The sequence below is a fragment of the Dromiciops gliroides genome, chromosome 3 (genome assembly GCF_019393635.1).
Source record: "Dromiciops gliroides isolate mDroGli1 chromosome 3, mDroGli1.pri, whole genome shotgun sequence".
NCBI lineage: Eukaryota > Metazoa > Chordata > Mammalia > Microbiotheria > Microbiotheriidae > Dromiciops > Dromiciops gliroides.
The window spans coordinates 271661182-271684705 of record NC_057863.1 but is presented as its reverse complement, the minus strand read 5'-3'; the positions used below and the strand labels follow the sequence as shown (position 1 = coordinate 271684705).

Genomic DNA, 23524 nt, shown 5'->3' with positions numbered 1-23524 from the left:
TCACACTGGCTCATGATAATCAATTATTAAATTTTCAGTGTGAGCATTACATCTTAGAAATTGGCAAACCCTACAAATCAGGACTTGAATTGTTGTTTTGTTGATTGTATAGACTGAGTGACAGAGAAAATGTCAATAAGACTAAATTTTAAAGTGTGTCACAAGTACATTCCCCCACCCCACACCAAAGAGTCAGTTATTAAATGCTTACTAACACACACCTCTGCTCCTTTACCACATTTGCATAGCACTTTAAAGTTTCCAAAGCACTTTACAAATATTATCTCAATTTATTCTCACAATAATTCTGGGAGATATGTTTTATTATTATCATCCCTATTTTATATTGTGGAAACTGAGGTAGATAGACATTAAGTGACTTGCTCAGAGTCACACAGCTCCTCAGTTCTGTAGTGGGATTTGAACTCAAGCCTTTCCTGACTCTGAACCCACACTCTATCCACAATGCCACACTGCATATGTGCCTTACTACTTTTCTGTTTTAAGTTTGAACCCATCAACCCCAAGGACCTTGTGTATGAAAAGGTAGACTGCTCCCCCCATGTTGAAGGAGGAAGGATTGTTTCTGTAACTGTTTCCTATATCTTCTTCTTCTTTTTCTTTTTTTTTTTGTGGGGCAATGAGGGTTAAGTGACTTGCCCAGGGTCACACAGCTAGTAAGTGTCAAGGGTCTGAGGCCAGATTTGAACTTGGGTCCTCCTGAATCCACGCTGGTGCTTTATCCACTGCTCCACCTAGCTGCCTCTCCTATATCTTCTGGATAAATACCCTTTATAAAAGCTAATTAATTCCGCTGATAATCAATGGGAAGCACAAAGAAACTCATAAACACCAGCACTAGAAAAACTCAGAACTTCAGAGTTACTCCTAAAAGTGGCAGAAGTCAGAAAGCAGAAGAAGTCACATGTCCTGAGGACCTGACCTGTGATTACAAGTGAGAACAGGCAAGTAGCCCCAGAGAACATATTGTATTATGGATTTCAGAGACAGGATTTGATCTCATGCCTTCTGATTTCAAGTTTGCTGTTATATCTACCACATAGACCTGACACATAAAAACCAATCCAGGACCTTTCAGTTTAAAGAATGTGCAAGGAGGCAGCTAGGTGGTGCAGTGGATAAAGCACTGGGCCCTGGATTCAGGAGGACCTGAGTTTAAATTTGGTCTCAGACACTTGACACTTAATAGCTGTATGACCATGGGCAAGTCACTTAACCCTCACTGTCCTGCCCTCTCCCCACCCCACCCCCAAAAAAGGAATGTGTAAAAAGGATTTCCTAAACCATTTATCATTAAAGTGTTTATTAGCATATTTGAACTAATTTTACAAACTAGGTAAAATGAGATTGCTGTAATATATATATGCTCTCTTTTTCTGTTGGTCTGTTCATTTTAATCTGGTGATGCTGATCATCTTCCTTCCTCCTCTTCCTCCTCATTTAATGCTGGGAAACAAATTCGAGTGAGATACAGTTTAATTTTAAACAGTTTTAAATTCTTAAATTACTTAGCAAGACTTTAGTGACTATAAGCAAGCAATAGTTTACATACATATATACTATTTAAAATTGTATGTTATACTATTTAGTATATATACTAAAATAGATATACTATATTTTAAATGTATATATTTAAGATAGATATTTATAAATTTTATTTTGATTGTTTCTATATTGTTTAAAGAAAGAAAAGAAATACTCACACACATATTAGTTATGTTCTCAATGCCATCTAGTAAGGACAATTTGAATATCAAACTCAATTCAAGAAATATTGTACTACCAAACACTAGTTACTGGTGACATGAAAACAAAAATGAACAATTCCTACCCATTAAATTAAGGAACTTAAATTTGCCAAAAGAAAAAGTTCAAGGCAGATAAATATACAAAAATCACCTATGTTTCTAAATATGAATCCCTGTGGTAATAGCAATAATTGCAAGGGTACCTACCATGTAGACTAGGAGGTCACAAAGAACTGTATAAGGAACAAGGAATAAGTTCAAAGAGCTTAGCTATGTGGTTCTGAAGTAGGTAGTGGAGGTGGTGATAGGGGTGGGGGTCCAGGACTCAGTTCTAACATTTAGCCCTGAACATAAGCCAACAGACCAAGGCAGGAGACAAAATAAAAGGGATAGCCAGAAGTTGTTACTATGAACTTGCAGAACCTTCTAATCAGGGTAACTGTAACTGACTTCAGCAGCAGTTTATGGAAATTCAAACACACACAAGCCAAGAGACCCAAACAGGTTCAGGAACTTGAAGATCACTAACCAAGAAGGCAGTGAACAGACTTCTCCCCAGATCACACCACTTTGGAAACACCAAAAACTTACAAATTCCCAGACTGAACTGTGAAAGCTCGGGAACTCATAAATGAAGAGTATCAAGGAAAATTTCTCTTTCTTATCTATAGATAGGGGCAGATTTCATGACCAAACATGGTACAGACCCTAGGATATTTAGAGACATTTCTATCTATGATGTAGACACCGATAAGCATATCAAGGTTTGCAAGGAACATAAATAATATTCAAGTTCCATACTTGACCCCTGAACACTCCCTCCCAATGCCTCCTCCTTGGTAGTTTTTGCAATCTCATTACTGTTGGCATGTAGCCTTCTTTGCCTGAAAATGTATAAAAAGTTAACTCTCCTTCCATTCAGGGAAAAAGTCTCCATCATGACTCTCTCCCAGCCATGTATTCCTCTCTCGTAATAAATCTCTCTATTTAACAAGATTTGCTGTGAGCCTGCCAATTCTATAGATGAACCAGTCCCCCCCACCCCCAAACCAACTCCCATGTCAAAGGGATAGAGAGGATTGTGGAAGGTAAACAATTTGAATTATCTAAAATAAAATTAAAATTGTGCACAAATAAAACCAATGAAGCTAAATTTAGAAAAGAAGCAGGTAGAGAGAAGATCCTAGGAAGATGGTGGAGTGAAACAGGAAACAACGGGCTCTTCAAAATTCTCCTACAAGCATGATAAAAATGTTGCCACAAAAAGAATTTTGAGCTACAGAAATAACTAAAAGTTGGAATAGAGCATTTCTCCTCCTAAGGCTGGGAAGGACCAGAAGACACGAGCTCCAGGGGTAGAAGGAAGGAAGTACAAAATCCTCCAGGCCAACTGCTGAATTAACAAACAACAAGCCCAGGGGGCAGGGGGCAGGGGGCAGGCAACAGCCTCTTCAGGAGAAACTTCCATTCCAGGGACTGGGTTGGGGTCAGACAGCTGAGCAGAGGAAGATTGAAGGATCCTACCCAGTCACTGGACACCAGGCCCAGATGTGCTGACCAGATGCTGTCTGGGCTGCAGCTGTGTTCCAGGAGGAGTGAGCACACTTCCCATGAGTGCAGTAGCAGAAGGGCTGGGACCCTGCTGGCTGTGAGCACTCACAGGAGGGCCAAATTCCTGGTTTTGTTTTATGTTCCAGGGCAGAGGGATAAACTGAAATTTACAGCCTTGAGAAAGACCACAGAAAACAGTTTGCTATGACTGTATTACTGGGGGCCCTATCCATGGCTCAGGGGTGGGAAGCAGTGCTCAAAGTTGGGCTCCCAAAAAAAGCTTAGAAAAAACAGTACATAAAACCTAAAGCCTAAGCCATCAACTACCACACCTCAGGACTAGAACCTAACTATAATAAGCCATTTATTATTATTGTTATTGTTATTATTATTATTATTATTAAAACAACAACAGCAACAATAAGTAAACAAAGGAGAAAGAACCCAGCCATAGATAGCTACCATGGGGGAAGAGATCTGGGTTCATATGTGTAAGAAAATAGTGTTGCTTTAAAAAAAACCAACAAAAACAAAACTATTCCTACTTCAAAGGAAAATATCAAATAGCCACGAGTCCAAAAAGAGTTCTTGGGAGAGCTTTAAATGGAATTTAAAAATCAAATAAAGGAGGTTGAGGAAAAATTAGGGGAAAAATAAGAGCAATCCAAGAAAAATATGAAAAGAAAGTCAACCAAATGGAAAAAAAGATCCAAAAATTTAAAGAAAATGACTCCTTAAAAATTAGACTTGATCAAGCTAATGATGCTATAAGATACCAAGAAATAATAAAATGAAACCAAAAGAATGAAAAAATAGAAGAGAACATGAAATATTTCATTAGAAAAACAACTAACCCAGAGAACAGATTGAGGAAAGACAATATAAGAATTGTTGGACTACCTGAAAGTTATGATTTTTTAAAATCTAGATATGATATTACAAAAAAAAGAGAAAGAAACAAAGGAAAGAAAAAAAAGAAAATTGCCTTGAAGTACTGCAAATTCATGGTACTATATTTAATGAAGTCCCTATTGGTGAGAGGAATAATGAGCCATGAGCACAGGTTCACCATTTACCTCTTCATCACCGCTACTACCTCCTATAGCTTTACCAGGCTCCTTTCATTCCAATGTCCCTATTTCTTTGTATAGTACCTGCACAGGAATAAACTCAGTCCTGTGATATGTAGTTCTAGGTAAGTCAGGTTCCCCAATATGCTCTCTCTTGACACAGCTCTATATCCATAGTTAGGCATCCTATCTTTTTCTCCTACATACCTGATTTCTCTCATTCTGTTAATGGCACTACTATCCTCTCAGTTATTTAGGTTTATAATCTTAGGACAGACTCAAACGTTTGCTCTCTCTCACTCTGTATCAAAGTGGTTGCCAAGTTTTAACAATCTGACCTCAAAACATTTCTTATACCAGTTCCCTTCTCTCCACTCTCACAGGTATAAGCCAAATTCAAGCCTTCATCACTTTATACCCAGACACTTATTGATATTTGTCAATCACCAACCATTCCATTTATTGGGATTCCACCAGAGGGTAGACTCAAACACCTGCCCTGCTAGCCCAAGTTCTAGGATCTGCCCCAACACTAACCTTGAGATTTAAGGGAGTAGTGAGAACAAGAAGCCATCCCAAGCAGAAAGATATGAAGGAGAACCCCCACGAAACAGACACCTTAGAGGAGCTCTGAAAGGAGCCCCATGAGCTGCCTATAGTTGTGCTAACTCAAGTGGCTGTAATGATTCCTGAGCCCAAGATGAAAGAGGAGACCATAGCATTAACTATGAACTGGGAAATATCTTCACTGCTGCTCAAGTATGAGCTAAGAAAAGAGATTATGACACCTTTTCTTCCCTTCTCTCCCACCTACCTCAACAACCCCACCTTCAAAGCAAAATGTATTGTGTCTTATCTACTAACTTTAAACTCCCTCCTTTCTTTCAAAGAGGACAGTCTTAGAAAAAGCATTAAGGATCTTTCATTTCTAAGACTTAAAATGTGATAAAACTTTTGGCCAAGAAAAAGCCAAATAGTTTGTTGTATTTTACTTAATTCTCAGATATGTAGATAAGATTAAGAGAATTCTTTCTCAGATGGGAAATTTGGTTAGGTTGAACTGAAGCTGATATCTGGAGCAAAGTGTTGGGATTGGTATTAAAGTAGGTAGGGCACCGGAATCCCCACCCACTTCAGTGACAGTGGCTCAGTGTTACCCTATACCGATTCAAAAGTTAAGCTCTGAAGAGGGAGGAAAGAAGAGTGTAGCTGGCAGGCTACAGATGCATGTGCCCAACTCACCTTGCTAGGACATGATAGCATCCCAGCAATATGACCAATGCCAAATATCACTCATAAGCTCCCCCTAGTGGTCAGAAATGAAAAGATTGTATCCCTCAGTATACCAGTGTCCTTGAGAGCAAGGAATATTTTTCCTTTTGTTTTTTTATTTCTAGAACACAGTTGAGTATCTAGTACATCGCAGGGTTTAATTAGTGCTTGTTGATTGCTAGATTAATTGAATGTTTGATGCCAGTGCTCATTATTAGTATAGATAATCAAGACTTATAGGTCAATTAGTTAACTATTAATAATGGATTTTGTTAATTATAATTGATAAGTACATTTTTTAAGCAGTCATTTATTTTGTTTTATGTTGACAGAAATTCTGCATGGTTGTGAATGATTTATATTCAAAATATCTCTCAATTTACCTTTTCCACTAATAAAGCCAAGATAAAAAGTTTGTAATTTATTTAAACTTCTCAATGATTTTTTTCCCTCCAACTTTGTCTACCTGAAAGAAAATTGGATTTCTTTTCATAAGGGTCAATTGGGATCTACAAAAATGCAGTGTAATATTTGTCAGGAATTTCTTTGCACTTTAAGATCACAATATTAAGGTGTCTGTAGTGATCATAGCTAGCATGTAATAACTATAGTTATAACTAATTTTATTCTCTTTAGGGTCAACAGGAATTATCTCCTCAACCAAATTCATACAATAATTTCTTATTTTAACTCTACCTTCCTCTCTGCTTTCATCCCTCATTTCTTCAACTTCTTCTCCCTGTTTAATTAGTGTTTCAAGGTCTTCTACTTCTGAAAAATCAGGAAGTTGGATATCCTCCATCATATCTCCATCAGCTGAAATATGATGCCAAAAAAAATAATAGATATAAAACCAGATCATGCTGCTCTTTATAGCAGGCAAAAGGACTTTGATGGATCCCTAAGAAGTATGAAAACTGTTTCCCTATCTTTAATAATCTGGGCACATTCTATACCTTCTGAAGGAGCTTGGGGCTCTTCAGGTGCTGGTGGCACATCAAGTTGTGGTGGTTCTTCAACAGGAGTTGGTTTCCAGAGTTCTAATGGAGTAATTTTTTGAGCTTTCCATTTTGGAATAGCAGTTGAAGTTTCCTCTTCCTCTTCCTCTTCCACTCTTTCCTATTTTAAATGGAAATCAATGTACCATTTTATCTACAAAAGTATTAAGTCTGGAAAAGGATAATAGTCCTCTCTCCTCCCTAACCCCTACCAAAGTAATGCCAGCAAGTCCTTATTGAGTTAGTCTTTTTATTTTAAAAAAGGGGGGGGGGAAAGGACCTATTTATACAAAAATATATAGAACAGATCTTCTTGTGGTGGCTAAGAATGGGAAATCAAAGGAATGCCCATCAATTGGGGAATGGTAGATGGTATATTGTAACAAGCTATTATGGTATGTGATTGTGATGGGATATTATTGTGCTATATATAAAAAATGACAAGCAGGATCACTTCAGAAAAACCAGGAAAGACTTAAATAACCTGATGAAAAGTGAATCGAGCAGAACTAGGAGAACATTGTACACAGTAAAAGCAATATGGTACGATGAAAAACTTTGAATAATTTAACTATCCTCAGCAATACAATGATCCAAGACAATCCCAAATTACTAATGATGAAGCATACTATCTGCCTCTAGAGGAAGAACTGATATTGTCTGAATATAGACTGAAGCATGCTGTTTTCATTTTCTTTCACTATTATTTTTAATTCTAGCATTCTTGTACAAAATGACTGATATGGAAATGTTTTGCATGATTGTACATGTATAGCCTATATCTGATTGCTTACTGTTTCAGGGAGGGGGCAGGAAAGAAGGGAAAGAGGGATAGAATTTGGAACTCAAAACTTTAAAAAATGATAGATAACTTTTAAAAAATATGGTTAATGTAAGGATTTGTATTGCTTGGTGGGGATTATTTGACAAAAGAGAGTTTTTTCCTTTTTTAAAAAAATTAGGTGGACAGCTAGGTGGTGAATTGGATAGAGTACTGGCCCTGGAGTCAGGAGGACCTGAGTTCAAATATGACCTCAGACAATTGACACTTACTAACTGTGTGACCCTGGGCAAGTCACTTAGCCCCAATTGCCTCACCAAAAAAAAAAAAAATTAGGAAGGGATCTTGCCTATGGGCATACCTTTGATATGTGGTAACAAGCTATGGTATATGATTGTGATGGAGTGTTATTGTGCTATATATAAGAAATGACAAAAGTAGTCCTTTGACCATTTTTCAATTCTAGAATAATAACAATAAATATCTAGCATGAATATAATACTTTAAAGTTTCCAAAGCACTCTACGACAATGATGAGAGGTAGGTGTTATTATTATCTGCATTTTACAGATGAAGAAACTTGTAGATACAGATTAAGTGACTTGCCCAAGGTCACAAAGCTACTACATGTGGGAGGGTGGATTCTAACTTAGGTTTTCCTAATTCCAGAATGGCTTTTCTTATGTGTCAAGTAAAACTATATGTGGTCGCCCTATTTCTGTCCCAAGTGTAGGGAAAATTAGCTTGGGTTTATCATATATTCATTACTTAGAATTTAGAGGCTACTACACCAGCTTTGGGGCATTAAGCATTTATTAAAGTATATTAAATATTAGTAAAGAGAGCATACATGGCTCTGAAGGACAGGAAAGCCTAGCTATGAAAAAGAAGAGAGAGAAGAGAGAAAATTGGGAACCTTAGAGGACTGTGCCTGCTCTCACCCAGTTCCCACACTAAAAAGAGAGCAAGTGTCTGTGCAAGCTTGCTGCGGGGAGGAGCAGAGCCCGCCCACGGTGCAGTCCTGCTGAGATCAGAACCAGAGAACAGAATCTCTGCCAGAAACAAGGCTTTCAGGTAGGTATGGTTATGAGTGAGATAACTTCCTGACTCTGGGCTGACCTTAAGAAAGGTCAGGCCTGGTGAGTCCCCAAAACCCTATTATTAATAATTTTTTCACACTTATAAATTTGATGAATCAATGATTGCTCCAAAAAACCTCCAAATAATGCACTAGGACAATTCCTGGACCAGCAAAACCCACAAAAAAAAATGGGCTGAGATAATTTTCTAGCCAAAGATGGCTTAGAAGGTCAGCAGGAGGGCAGCTGCTGTGCCAGGGTAGGAGTGGAGTAAATTTGATGAATCAATTCCTTATGTTTCTTGGAAATGAGACTTTTATCAGAGAAATTTGTTGCTAAGACTGTTTCTCAGTCAACTGTTTTCCTTATCATTTTAGTTGTCTTGGTTTTCTTCGGGGAAAACTTGTGAATTTTATGTAATTAATAGTATCCATTTTACCTCCTGTGATTTTCTCTGTATCTTTTTTTGGTCATGAAATCTTCAAGTCATACAAAGAAAAGGTAATTTTTTTCCTTTGCTCATCTAATTTTTTTATGATATCTAGGTTAAGTATATACATATAGTTTTTAACTTGGTATACAGAAGTAGCTATTGGTCTAGATCTAATTTCTGTCATGCCAGTTTTCCCAGTAGTTTTTGTCAAATGAGTACCTATTGCAGTAACTGAGGGCTTTGGGACTGTCAAACACTATGCTACTATGTTTTTTTGTTTGTTTGTTTTGTTTTGTTTTATTTTGTTTTTAGTGAGGCAATTGGGGTTAAGTGACTTGCCCAGGGTCACACAGCTAGTAAGTGTTAAGTGTCTGGGGCCGGATTTGAACTCAGGTACTCCAGGGCTGGTGCTCTATCCACTGTGCCACCTAGCTGCCCCATACGCTACTATGTTTTATGCCTTATCTATTCCACATATCAACCTCACTATTTTTTAAATGGGACCACATCATTTTGATGATTACCACTTTGTAGTATTGTTTGAGACTTGGTACTGGTAGGTTCCCTTCCTACAAACTTTTTTTGTCATTATTTTCCTTGAGATACCTTATCTTTTGTTTCTATAAATGACTTTTGTTATAATTTTTCATGATTTGAAAGTAATCCTTTGGTAGTTTGATTGGGATGGCATTAGATGAGCAAATTAATTTAGGTAATGTTGTCATGATTATTATATGTGCTAGGTCTACCCATGAGCAATTAATATTTCTCCAATTATTTACTATCTTTATTTGTATAAAGAGTATACTATAGTTATATTTACATAGTTCTAGTGTGTTAGTTGGAAAGTATTTTATAGATTCTGGAATTATTTTAAATGCATTTTTTCTTTGTATTGGGTTTTGTAGATAATATACAGAAATGCTAATGATTTAAAGGATTTGTTTTATACCCTGTTGCTATGCTGAAATTGTTTCAATTAGTTTTAGTTGACTTTCTGGGGTTCTTTAAGTAAACTATCATCTGAAAAAAAGCAATAATTGTTTTCTCCATAGTTCTTTCATCAATTAGTCATGCCTGACTTTTTGTGACCTCATTTGGTGTTTTCTGGACAAAGATATTGGGGTGGTTTGCCATTTCTTTCTCCAGCTCATTTTACACATAAGGAAACTGAGGCAAACAGGGTTTAATGCCTTGCCCAGAGTCACATAGCTACTGTCTGAAGCCAGATTTGAACTCTCTTTCTCCTAACACCAGGGCTGACACTCTATCCACTGAGCCATCTAGCTGCCTGGTGTTTTGTTTTGGGTTTTTTGCCTATATTTATTCCTTCAATTTCTCTTATGTCTTATTGCTATATCCTAGCATTTCTAATTACATATATCAACAGCAGTAGTGTGACAGAATTAACGTCTACCAGCTTTTCCCCACAACATGAGATAAGCCCAGGTCTTCCTCCTTTCCTGTTTTGAGAAGGATTCACTTTCTCTTAAAGATGACAAAGTTGCCCTGTTTGGCCAAGCTTCCCTAATAAAGCTCCCTAGTCACCTAAGAGCATAAAAAGTTAATCAGACTTTAGCCCTCTTAGACTTAGTGGGTGCCAAAAATCATGTAAGTCATTATGCCTTACTCTACCAGACACATTTCCATAGAGGCAAAGTGTACCAAATTGCTCCTGTATTTTTGTTTCACATCCTTATTGTGTTATGGAAAAGTAAATCTCCTTTTCAATTGCTGTTTAATGACCTATAAGTGGCCCATTTTGTCAAGAAATCTAAACAGAACTATGAGAAATTACTGGCATTAGGTTTGCCTCTAAAAATGTGTCAATAATAGACATCTTTGCTTTACCCCCTCATCTTACTGGAAAGAGTTCTAGTTTATATCCACTGTAAATACTACTTTCTCTTGTTGTATTATACAAGAAGTTGTTGATGGACTAGAGTTAGTGGTATCACTTAGATGAAAAAAGCAAAAGGCCATAAAAATTATCCTTATGATCCCAAGATGTGATAAATATGAACTACATAGTTACAAACTATATCAAATAATGTGCATAAAACACATACATCAGGCAAATTTAACTCTGAAAAATATAATATTAGCTGGATGTTTTTAATTATTGACTGCATCAGTCTGGCTAGTAATGACTGTCATAAAAAATAAAAGGATGTTTTGATATTTCATCACTCAAACTCTTGAAATTAGTACAAATTTACAGAGAAATAATGTTGTAAGAGATAACATTGCAAATTTCACTTAAATCTTTGAAGACTTAACACCCCAAATTTTCCTGATAAATATTAACTGTTTAATGTTGACATGAAAGACAGATTGGACTTTAACAATAAGCAATAGGCATGATACACTTTAATTTGCTAACATCATCAATATTTTAATTTTCTCTTTCTGAAGGCAAATAAAACTAAAAAGTAGGCTATTTCCCAAAGCTGTCTTGAGCTTTTAAATCATACTACTCACTTTATAACAGCAATATAATTAGACAAGTCATGTAACCTACAAATGTACTAATTCATTACATCCTACTATACAACTTACCATATCTGCAAGTTTATATTCACCATGTTGTTCACATCCAATATCAAAAATATACTTTCCAGGGCCCATTGGCTATGCAAAAAAGAAATTAAATGTTACTTCCAATTATGATAGTTTAATTTACAATACAAATTGAATATGCTTTATAACATTTTTTCCCAATCTTGTGATTTCATCACTGTATAAACTCACTCATGCAGATCAATATTTTGTCTATAACTTTTAGTCTTAAAGCATTGCCTGGGGTACCAACAGATTAAGTGACTTACCCATGTTTATACAGTCAGTTTGTGTAAAAGGCAGAACTTGAGTCCTGGACATCCTTATCACAAGGCTGACCCTCTCTATCCATTATATCACACTGCCTCTCCTAGAGCATACCATAGAACAACTTTAACAATCTGAACAATTAGGGGAGGAACAATCTTACTTATTGGTTATTTTTATGAATTAATGATTGTTGCAAAGCAGAGCTCCTTATTAAGTGAATAGATAAGACTAATTTACATTCGTTTTAAGAGGATTTCAAAACACAGCTTCATCATATAAGTGAGATACTTCCTAAGTAATCTTGACACCTTTGATTTTCTTGGAAAATTATTTCTGTAACAAATTGACTGTAAAGTTCAGTTTTATCCCCTGATCAAATGACCATGGTTTCCAGACTAAGAGGTTCAGAATCAATAAGGTTTTCTGCATTTTATATTAAAGTTCAAAATCTAAAGAAAAAAGAAAAAAATGTACAGAATGCAAAACCTGTATTTTAAGACACTTGAATAATTGCAGTACAATAAAATGATATAAGTATCCTTTGTTAAACATTAAGCAGATAATAATAACACCTGTCTCCCAAGGTTTTTATGAGAATATAATGGAATATTTATTAAGTGCTTTGCAAACCTTAAAGTATTATATAAAATGCTAGCTCTCAGCATCATGATTACATTATAACTGCTCAATAGACTTAATCTTTTTATAATTATCCTGTAAGTCAGGTAAGGAATTTGACACAAATTATCTGTAAAGAATTTTATCTGAATTTCCGTGAGATCCAAATAGGACAGATCACCCCAAGAGTATTTAAACATGAAACTAGATGAAGAAAGGTAGACAAAAAGGTTATAAAAGATCTGTGAATATGTCTATCAACATTTTCTTTATCAATAACAAGAGACATACACAACCTTGAAACTCTAACATCACAGCCCAATATGATCAAATGAGATAATATGTATAAAGTACTTTGAAAAAAATCCAAAAAAATAATAAAATATAGTATTTTAGACACCTTAAAAAGCACCATATATTTGCTATTATTAATATTACATGAAATAGTATTAGTGGCACTAAAGAAAGCAAAGATGGTAGCTGGACTAGACCAAGTATACTGGAAAGGTCTATGCTTGAGATGACTAAATGTTAAGGAAGTTGAGGAATAAAAGAGAGGACAATAGCAAATGGGGATTATGTGGGGGGATCACATATGATTTTGCAACTAAAAAAAAAAAAGGCGATTAAAAATAAATCAATTGTTGATTCATACTTTCTTTCTCACCTCTAAAAAACTTTATAAGAATGATCTCCACATATAGATGTCTATATACACAGACATATATATGTGTATATATATATATATAATGATAGATAACAATACAAGAAGAAAACAGGCAGGCTTTCACAATGAAATTCTATAGCTGATTATATTTTTAAAGTCACATTGAAAGGTACATAGAACACAAGATCAAGTGGTATTTATTGCCTTTTGACTGTTAAAAGGTGTTTCATTGGAACAAAATGCTCACTTAAAAACTCTCCAACAGGGTGCTTCCCAAGCAAATGTCAGGATCATAGATTCAATGACAAAAGTAATTTTGTTTAATGACATTCCAATTAGTATCAAGCAGGCCACAAAACAGGGAGAAGGTCCTTGCGATGGAGAGCTTAGGAGATCCAAATGAAAGATGGATTACATTTATTTATTTGTTTGTTTGTTTGTTTTTGCTGGGCAATGAGGGTTAAGCAACTTGCCCAAGGTCACACAGCTAGTAAGTGTCAAGGGTCTGAAGCCAGATTTGAACTCAGGTCCTCCTGAATCCAGGGCCAGTGCTTTATCCACTGCACCACCTAGATGCCCCCAAAGTTACAGATTCTGATTTCTTTCTTTTTTTATTTAATTTTTAATTTTTTGCTGGGCAATGAGGGTTAAACGACTTTCCGAAGGTCACACAGCTAGTAAATGTCAAGTGTCTGAAGCCAGATTTGAACTCAGGTCCTCCTGAATCCAGGGCTAGTGCTTTATCCACTACACCACCTAGCTGCCCCAGGATTAGCTTTAAACAGTAAGGCAATGCAGATGATCTGTTTATGTAGAACTTTGACTTGATTAAATCAAGACCCAGAAAATTACAAAGTTTTCTAATTCAGAATTCACAGTTATTTAAAATAATTTGGCCTAACCACCTACACAGGGGAAACATAGTAGATGCCAAATGTTCAAATAATGCTACACAGTTAGATGGATCTATCCATTATGTTGATCTATTTGTACATCGTGTATATCGTAGACAGAATATAGCTGGGACCAAAACTTAATAGATGGGAAAAAAGCAAACTCAATTTCAATGACTCCAAACTTCTCTATAAACAAAATACCACTATTTTAGATACCAATATTCTAGATGACATTTCATGGAATACTACAGTCTCTGATGAATCAAATTACATAATGCCCAAAGTACAATGGAAAGATGTTTTAATTGCTCATGGTTGCACTGGGCCAATATAATAAAAATGATGCTACCATAATTGATGTACCTATTTTCCTTTACATTTTAGAATATATTGTGATATTTTCTTTAATTTTATAAACAAAGAGAAATCCTGGACTCTTTCAGTTGATTTCCATGACAGCTGAAGGCTTATCTCTTGGTTTCCTGAAATCTTTACTGGGTAATATTGAACTCTAACATTTAATTGATACAATCCTTGTAGATGTAAGTTTGAGTTACCCACTTTTGATGAGCTACAAATTCTATTGATCTGTACTTCTCCCCTTTTTCTAACACTTGAGGAAGTTTCTTGTATTTTTTCCTTCATTGAGATGCTCAGGATATTCATCATGTTTTTCCAGGAGATCTATGATCCTTACATTATCACTATACTTTCTACCTTCAAAGTCAGTTTTTCTGGCTAGTTACAGATATTACATTTTTCTCTAATATTTTTTTGATTCTGTTCAAATTTTCTTCCATTCCTGGGTTTTTTATTTTCAAATCTATCATTCTTTTTTTCAAAGCCTATATATTTTTGAAGAGATTCTCCTTGATGTGTTCCAACTTTTCAACTTGTTTACTCATTGATTTTTTTGACAGCTTTATTTTCTGTATGAATTTCACCCTTATTTCCCCTTTTTTTTTTCAGGGCAATGAGGGTTAAGTGACTTGCCCAGGGTCACACAGCTAGTAAGTGTCAAGTGTCTGAGGCTGGATTTGAACTCAAGTCCTCCTGAATCCAGGGCCGGTGCTTTATCCACTGTGCCACCTAGCTGCCCCCTTACTTTCTTTTTAATTTTTTTTTCTATCCTGAGCATCCACAATGTATATGCTCTTGCCTTCTTTTTTCCATTGAAGGTTTTCATCTTTCATTGCATATTGATTCTATCATGAACTCTTCCGGATTGCTTGCTTACCTTTCCCTCTTTGTGAATTTCATTAGTGGTTTATCTACATGAGGCTGGCTTTATTATCTACCCTCACTCTTCTTAATTTGTGCATTTTCTGTTTGTTTCATGCACCAGTGAATCTGGCACCTTTGCTCTTTGGTGCCTCCCAGATCCTCTACCATTCATTTTTTTTCCTGTCCATACTATAGAGGGTAGACACCTTCAATAGCTTCATTCTAAAGTAGGTACAGGTTCCATCTGGATCCCTGCTATAGGGAAACTTCAAATTGACAGAGTTGATCACATTTCTTTGCATACCTTCCCTTCTTCTCTATCTGGCTTTGTACTTCTCAGCCTCTTCTCAAATCCTAGTTGACTTCTTTCTCCATTTCAAGGCAAGTTCGCTGCACTCTCTTGATTAAGGAGTGGGCATAGAAGGATAAGGCTACATCACTGTTAAGAGGGAATGAGATTGAAGACACCCTCAACCAAAGCCAAAAGGAAGAGTCAGACACACTGGGTGTAACAAGTAGAATGAGATCATCATTGAGTCCTCTGCTACTATTTCAGAATACTTTGTATGGAGGTGTTTCCTGTAATTTCTTTTTATTATGATTGATTATTTTATTTGATGGATTTCTTGTTGTTCTGAGGTAGAAGTCATAGGAAATTTTATTTTGATAGTCTGTCACACAATTGATAATATTCCTGAAAGATGCTGATTTTCAAAGACTGTAAAGGAGGTCAAAAAGTTTACTTATATGATGAATATGTAAGAATCTTTGCTGAAAATCTTGGGGCAGCTAGGTGGCACAGTAGATAAAGCACTGGCCCTGGATTCAGGAGGACTTGAGTTCAAATCCGGTCTCAGACACTTGACACTAGCTGTGTGAACCTGGGCAAATCACTTAACCCTCATTGCCCCACAAAAAAAAAGAATCTTTTCTGAAGAATAAACATTTGACTTCCAATTTGGGGGAAAGAAAACATTTATAAAAAATAATTAAATGGTGTGACTAATATTTTTGGAGAGGTGCAATGAAGTAGTGAGAAAAGGGATATGAGAAAAAAATGTTGTTGAGATAGTCACAGAAAAAGTCTCACTCTATCTATTTTGCTTCTCTTTTGATAATAAAGTTAGAAGTGTCAAGATAATGATTCACAAAGTGAAGCAGAGGGCCTTAATGTTTTTGGACATAATACAATGCTGACATTTCACAGGGTGCTACATTTTTAAAAAAATATTTTCAGTTTCAATATTTTTATTTTGTAATTTGTATACATTGAAGACTACTTATGAGAGTATTTTAACATGTTTATTAAAAAGCTGCACTTTTGAGTGAGTTCTCAAACTCATGACACAATCTCTCCAAAAAACATCCAAATAACACCATAGGAAAATGCCCTGAGCAGCAAAACTGACAGAAGAATGTGCCAAAATCATCTTCTAACCAAAAATGGCTTGGAAGGTCAGAAGGAGGGAGCTGCTGTGCTGATACAGGAGTTGAGCCCAACCCCACAGTCACCCTGACACAGATCCAGTCCCAGGAAGACCACACCAGAAAAGCAGACCCCTAGAGCCTCTGAATTAGCTGAAGCACCAGTGTCGCCAGTGTTGTTTAGAACTGAGCTCACAGTCTGGTGAGAGGGCTGAGCCCAGGGCAGGGGGGAGACTACAGAGGTCTATGCTGGTGCTGAGGCAGAACTTGGGTTTTTCACCCCTGCTGGGAACCAGGAGGCAGGCTTAAGTATCAGTGGCCCAGGTAGGGGAGGGGCACAGGCTCATTGGCACTAACAACCACAACGCACAAAGCTGGTTGATTAGCAAGTTGGTCTGGGGTCATCTAGGACCAGGGAACAGGCCAGGCAGGTGAAGAACTTGATCCTCCTTAATTCATACCACCTGTGACTTCTGAAGCTTGGGATACTGCAGCCTGGAAACAGTGTCCCACTTTAAGGAGCTAAAAGTCTAGTAAAAGAAAGGCAAGATGAGCTGACAGAGAAAGGTGAGGACCATAGAAAGTTTCTTCAGTAACAAGGAAGACCAAAGGGTACCCTCAGAGGAAGATGTCAATATCAGGGCCCCTATATCTAAAGCTTCCAAGAAAAATATGAATTGGTCTCAGGCCATAGAGGCGCTCAAAAAGGACTTTGAAGATAAAGTTAGAGAGATAGAGGAAAAAATGGAAAGAGAAATGAGGGTGATGCAGGCAGGAAAGACATGAGAAAAAAGTCAACAGCTTGAAAAGCCAAATAGAAAAGCTCTCTGATGAAAATAATTGCCTAAGAATTAGGATTGAACAAATGGAAGCCAGTGACTTTATGAGAAACCAAGACACAATAAAGCAAATCCAAATGAATTAAAAAAAAAAATAGAGGGCAATGTGAAATATCTTCTGGGAAAAACTGCTGACCCAGAAAATAGGTCCAGGAGAGATAATTTGAAAATTATTGGTCTACCTGAAAACCATGATCAAGGAAAGAACTTAGACATCATCTTCCAAGATATTCTCAGGGAAAATTGTACTGAAATTCTAGAAGCAGAAGCTAAAATAGAAATTGAAAGAATCCACCGATCACCTCCAGAAAGAAATCCCAAAAGGAAAACTCCTAGGAATATTATAGGCAAATTCCAGAGCTCTCAAGTCAAGGAGAAAATATTGCCAGCTGCCAAAAAGAAAGAATTCAAGTACTGTGGAGCCCCAATCAGGATAGCACAAGATCTAGCAGCTTCTACATTAAAGGACCAGAGGGCATGGAATATGATATTCCAAAGGGCAAAAGAAATGGGATTACAACCAAGAATCATCTACCCAGCAAAACTCAGCATTATCTTTCAGCAGAAAAAATGGGACTTTAATGAAAAAGAAGACTTTCAGATATTTGTGATTAAAAGACCTGAACTGAATGGCAAATTTGACTTTCAAATACAAGACCCTAGAGAACTATAAAAAGTTAGAGTTGGGGGACATACCTAGGGTCATACAATGGGTGACTGTCTTGTGTCTGAGGCTAGGTTTTGGCTCTAATCCCCCTGGGTCCAGGGGTGGTGCTTTGTCCACTGTGTCACCTAGCTGCCCCATGACGACATTCTTAGGGTTAAATTGAGGAGTGAGGGGAATGCACTGGGGGAGGGGGAAGGGCAGAGGTGAAATCCTACATGAAAGAAACAGGAAAAGGCTTATGGAGTGGGGGAAGAGATGGAAGAGGAGCAGGGCAGTAAATGAATTTTACAGTCATCAGAAAAGGCTCAAAGACCTATCAGAACTGCCTCAAGGAGGGACTAAGGCACACACCCAACTGGATGGAGTAATCTATTTAATTTTGGCAGTAAATGAGCCTAAAATTCATCAGAATTGGCTCAAAGACCTCAATCTCATTAGAATTGGCTCAAGGAGGGAATAATGTATACACTCAGTTGGGTGGAGTAATCTCTCTAGCCCTGCAGGAAAACAGGAGGGAAAGGGGATAAAGAGAGAGGGCAAAAGAAGGAAGGGCAGAGTGGGGGAGGGGACAGACAGAAGCAAATCCCTTTTGAAGAGTAATAGGATGAAAGAAGATGGATAATAGAATAAATATCATGGGGAAGGGAAAAGGATGGCAGGGAAACAGTTAACAATAGAAATCATGAAAAAGAGAAAAGGGGGAAAATTGTACAAAAAATATTTATAGCAACTCTTTGTGGGCTAAGAATTTAGAATCAAGGAAATGTCCATCAATTGAGGAATTGATGGAAAAAGCTGTGCTATATGATTGTGGTGGAATGCTCTTGTGCTACAGGAAATGACAAACAGGATGATCTCAGAAAAACCTGTAAAGAGTAATGAACATCAATGTATAGTGAATTGAGCAGAGTTGGGAGGACATTGTGCATAATGACAACAGTATTGTTCAATGAGCAACTTAATGACTTAACTACTCTCAGCAATGCAATGATCCAAGACAATCCCAAGGAACTAATGAGGAAGCTTACTATCCACCCCCATAGAAAGAACTGATAAAAAGAACATATATAACCTGGTTGCAATCTTGTGGAGGGGGGAGGAAAGGGAGGGAGAAAAATTTGGAACTCTAAATCTTATGAAAACGAATGTTGAAAACTACCCTTACATGTAACTAGAAAAAAGAAAATAAATGTTTGTTGCTAAAAAAAAAAGCTGCACTTTTAAAATTACTTACATTCTTATTTACAAACTTGCCCTGGTATCTGTGGTTGAGGTGAATGTATTCTCCTGATCCCTCCTGTTGTCCATTTATCCAAGTACCAACATACTGAGAGCCAGTCTCAGCATAAACATATGTGCCTTGCCCCTGCCTGTTTGAAGATCGAAAAGGTTTTAATTTTGTATAGGTTTAAATTTAAAGGATTTTTGTAATTGATTGGGAAATAAAGTTTTATAGGTTAAAAAAAAGCCAAGATAAAGTGAAATTCCAAGGTGTAGAGGAAAAGAGCAAGAGATTAGGAGTCAATGATTTGGTTTAATTTCCTGGCTTACTGTATGACCTTGGGCAAATCACTGTGGATTTAAAGCTCAAAGGAACCTTGTTGACTATCTGGTCCAACCTCTTTGTTTGCATTTGAGGTACATATGAGCAGTATATATGGGCCTTGATTTCCTAATCTACAAAGTAAGTGTGTTGGACTGGATCAAAGGTGTCAAACTCTAGCCACATATGACCAGAAAAACTCTAATGTGGTGTGGGAATCAAATTAAAATGTAAAGGGGCAGCTAGGTAGCGCAGTGGATAAAGCACCGGCCCTGGATTCAGGAGTACCTGAGTTCAAATCCAGTCTCAGACACTTGACACATACTAGCTGTGTGACCCTGGGCAAGTCACTTAACCCCCATTGCCCCACAAAAAAAAAAAGAAAAGAAATTAAAATGTAATTGGAAAATGTTTAACAAAAAATAAATAAAAATATAATTCAGTGTAGATAAGGTTAATTCATTGTTTTCTAAGTTAATATGGGACCTGCAGGGATCCATTTCTATTTGAGTTTTATACTACAGAACCAGGTAATGTCAAAAGTCCCTTCTACCTCTAAATAAAAGCAAAACTATGAAATAGCTGAGAGCCTTTTGTTGGAGGCTTAGGAGTGTCCTTGAATCTCAGAGTTGGAAAGGACTCTAAGATGCCATCTAAACCAACCAAGAACTTAACAAGAGAATCATCTACAAAATACCCACTACACCCCAAAGTGGCCTAGTTCCCTTTACATTGCTCTAATTATTAGGAAGCCTTTCCTTGTATAAAGATTTGGATTTGCCTTTGAAACATCCATTTATTATTCAGAGTCATACCTTCTAGGACCAAACAACAATCCTAAATCAATTAGCTTGTTTGTTACACTCAATACTATCTAATGTCCATTCTAGCTTTAAATCTAAGTAAAACTATGAATCATCTGATGGCCTTCTCCTTTGATGGATCCTTATAAACTTAGTAAAACCCTCACAGAGCTTGTAGTCCACTAAAACTGACAGATGTACAAATAAAGTATTATCTAGTCATGTTTCCCTCATCTTGTACTTGTGAAACCAAGTGTAAGATGTTATATTCAGCCCTATTTTAAAATTTTATCTTATGAGAAATAACATGTGTAATGGATAGTATCTTAGTTCTTGTGTCTGGAAGACATGGATTAGAATTCTGACATATTTGCTAGCTGGGGAAAAATGGAAAAGTCTCTCAGTAGAGAAAATTCTACATTAAAGACATTTTATGTCCTTGATGTAGGTTTTATCTTATTAAATTTGGCCCAACATTCTAGCCTTTCAAGTTTATCTTAGATTTTTCTATCATTAATTCATTGGCTTTCCCTAGCTTTATGATACCTGAAAATTTAACAATGATGCTGTCTGTTCCTCTATTTAAGTCATTGATTAAAATGTTAAATAAACAATTTCTGCCCCTGGCTTCCTTTATGAGAAAATAATTATTAATAATTGATTTCGTGGGGGTAGCCAGGGATCAGTCCTTGCTTTCCCCACCAACCCTGTCTCCCCATCCCCCATTACTCCAGAAAATGAGTTCTTGAGAGGGTATAGCAAATCTCATCTGGGACAAACCCAAGTAACAAAATGAATGGAAATAGATTCTTTTATCTAGGTTGCTGAAGGACTAGGTTGCTGATGGGATTATACCTCACCGAGATAATGGACTTTGCCCTAACCAACTTGAGTGAGGGGGTTTGCATTCCTTTCCCTGATGTCATTCCTTGAATTCATTATAATATAGACCACCTTCAAGTCATGTCAACCAATAGAGTTGAATAATGCTAACCAATTAGATTTGTTTGATATATAATAATTCAATTAGATTTGATTTATGTATAATGACCCACCTCTTATCAAAAAGGATAAAAAAAAAACCTGGACAGGTAGCCATGTTGGTCTCTCTTGGCTCTCTGGGACCACATGGTTTCTGTCTCTGTTGCTGTCTCTCTCTTGGGTCTCCTTAAAACAACATGCTGTCTCTCTGGGAGACCACATGGGTCTCTTACAGGTTTTTCTCCTGCTTGCCTAACTGGCATGCTGAAGCTCTCTCCCTCCTCTATCACTTGGCCTAGGACCATGAGAAAGTAGAGAGACATGTGGTCAATCCTTTACTGGTATAATATTGATAAATTAATAGTATTCTTCCCCAAAACTGGTATCTATAGTAATTAATTTCAATGTCACACCTTCAAATCCCAGCTAAAATTCTATCTTCTACAGGAAGCCTTTCCAAATTCCCCTTAGTTTTAGTACCTTCCCTCAACTGATTATCTCCAATTTATCCTGCATTATCTTCTTTGGACATAGTTTTTTTGCATGTGTTGTCTCCCTCGTTAAACTGTGAGTGCCTTGAGAGCAGGTACTGTCTTTTCCCTTTTTTTGTTTGTTTTTGTTTGTTTTGTTGCAGGGCAATGAGGGTTAAGTGACTTGCCCAAGGTCACACAGCTAGTATATGTCAAGTGTCTGAGGTCGGATTTGAACTCAGGTCCTCCTGAATCCAGGGCCGATGCTTTATCCACTACACCACCTAGCTGTCCTCTTTTGCCTTTTTTAATATCCCTAGGACTTAGCACAGCACTTGGCACAAAGTAGGCAGTTAATAAATAACAAGGACAAGGGCAGATTCCTAGAAAACAGTAATAGTGGCTTTCATCCAACTTGACATTAACTTTTGTTTTATTGTTTCTTGCTGTTTCATGGAGTTATTAGCTTCCATTTGACCAATTCTCATTTTTAAGAAGTTATTTTCTTCAGTGAGGTTTTGTTACCTCTTTTACCAAGCTGTTAATTCTTTTTTCATAATTTTCTTGAATTGCTCTCATTTCTTTTCCCTCTATCATTTCCTCTCTAATGTTCTTATTTGATCTTTAAAATAATCTTTGTTCTTTTAAAAAAATCTATTTAACTCTTTTAGGGATTTTTGTTGGGCTTGTGTTTGTTGAGCATTTTTCTTTGAGGCTTCACTTGTAGATGTTTTCAAGTCATTGTCTTCTTTTGAGATTGTGTCTTGAGTTTCCCTGTTACTACAGAAGATTTTTTTGGTTAGGTTCTTTTTTTGCTGTTTGCTCATTTTTCCAGCCTATTTCTTGACTTTAGACTTTATGTTAGAGTTGGACTCTGCTCACCTGTGAGGGGAATTATTGACCTGAGTTTCTGTAAGAGATCCTATAGGTTTTCAGTGCTTCTAAGATGGTATGATATAGGGAGGGATCTGGTCACTGCCCTCCTGCTCTGCACTTTGGTCCTTAACCAGGTAGGAATTCTGCTTAGTTGTGACTCTGACCCCTCCTCTCTGCCCCAGAATTGCTACCCAGAATTGGATAATAGGATACATGGTTGCCAAATGGTCCTGTACACATGGCTAACACAGGGATCTCCTGAAATCTCTTTCTGACCAGCTGTTCAGTCACCTTACCATATCTGTGTACTGGGCATGCCCAATATTCCTGCTGCTGATGCTGCAGCTTCCACCTGCAAGGCACCCAATCAATGCCACTTCCATCCCAACTCTAGTGTCTGTAGACCTCCCTGTCTAAGCTTTCCTGGACCAGAACAGTAATTCATTCTAACTTTTTTGTTGGCTTTTCTGATCAGAATTTGATTTGGCATTGTTTCTATTCATGTCATTGGAGAGGTTTTAAGGAAAAGTTTGGCAGTTGTGATCCTTTGCTTCACCATCTTGACTCTGACCCCAACAACATTAAGTTTTTTGGTTTTTGTTTTTTAGTAAGGCAATTAGGGTTAAGTGACTTGCCCAGGGTCACACAGCTAGTAAGTGTCAAGTGTCTGAAGCTGGATTTGAACTCAGGTACTCCTGAATCCAGGGCCGGTGCTCTATCCACTGTGCCATCT

At 37.0% G+C, this 23524-nt stretch overlaps 1 protein-coding gene across 1 annotated transcript in view; it reads right to left on the bottom strand.

Annotated features, from left to right (window-relative positions):
* Positions 1 to 1432: 1432 nt before the first annotated feature.
* Positions 1433 to 23524, bottom strand: part of RSPH1 (radial spoke head component 1) — a 46463-nt gene continuing 24371 nt past the window's right edge. Inside the window, exons 5-9 of the mRNA XM_043993466.1 lie at positions 19353 to 19488; positions 11513 to 11584; positions 6619 to 6781; positions 6359 to 6478; positions 1433 to 1467 (exon numbers count right to left, since the gene is read on the bottom strand). Coding sequence (XP_043849401.1) covers positions 1433 to 1467; positions 6359 to 6478; positions 6619 to 6781; positions 11513 to 11584; positions 19353 to 19488 — 526 coding nt within the window. The remainder of the gene's footprint in view (positions 1468 to 6358; positions 6479 to 6618; positions 6782 to 11512; positions 11585 to 19352; positions 19489 to 23524) is intronic.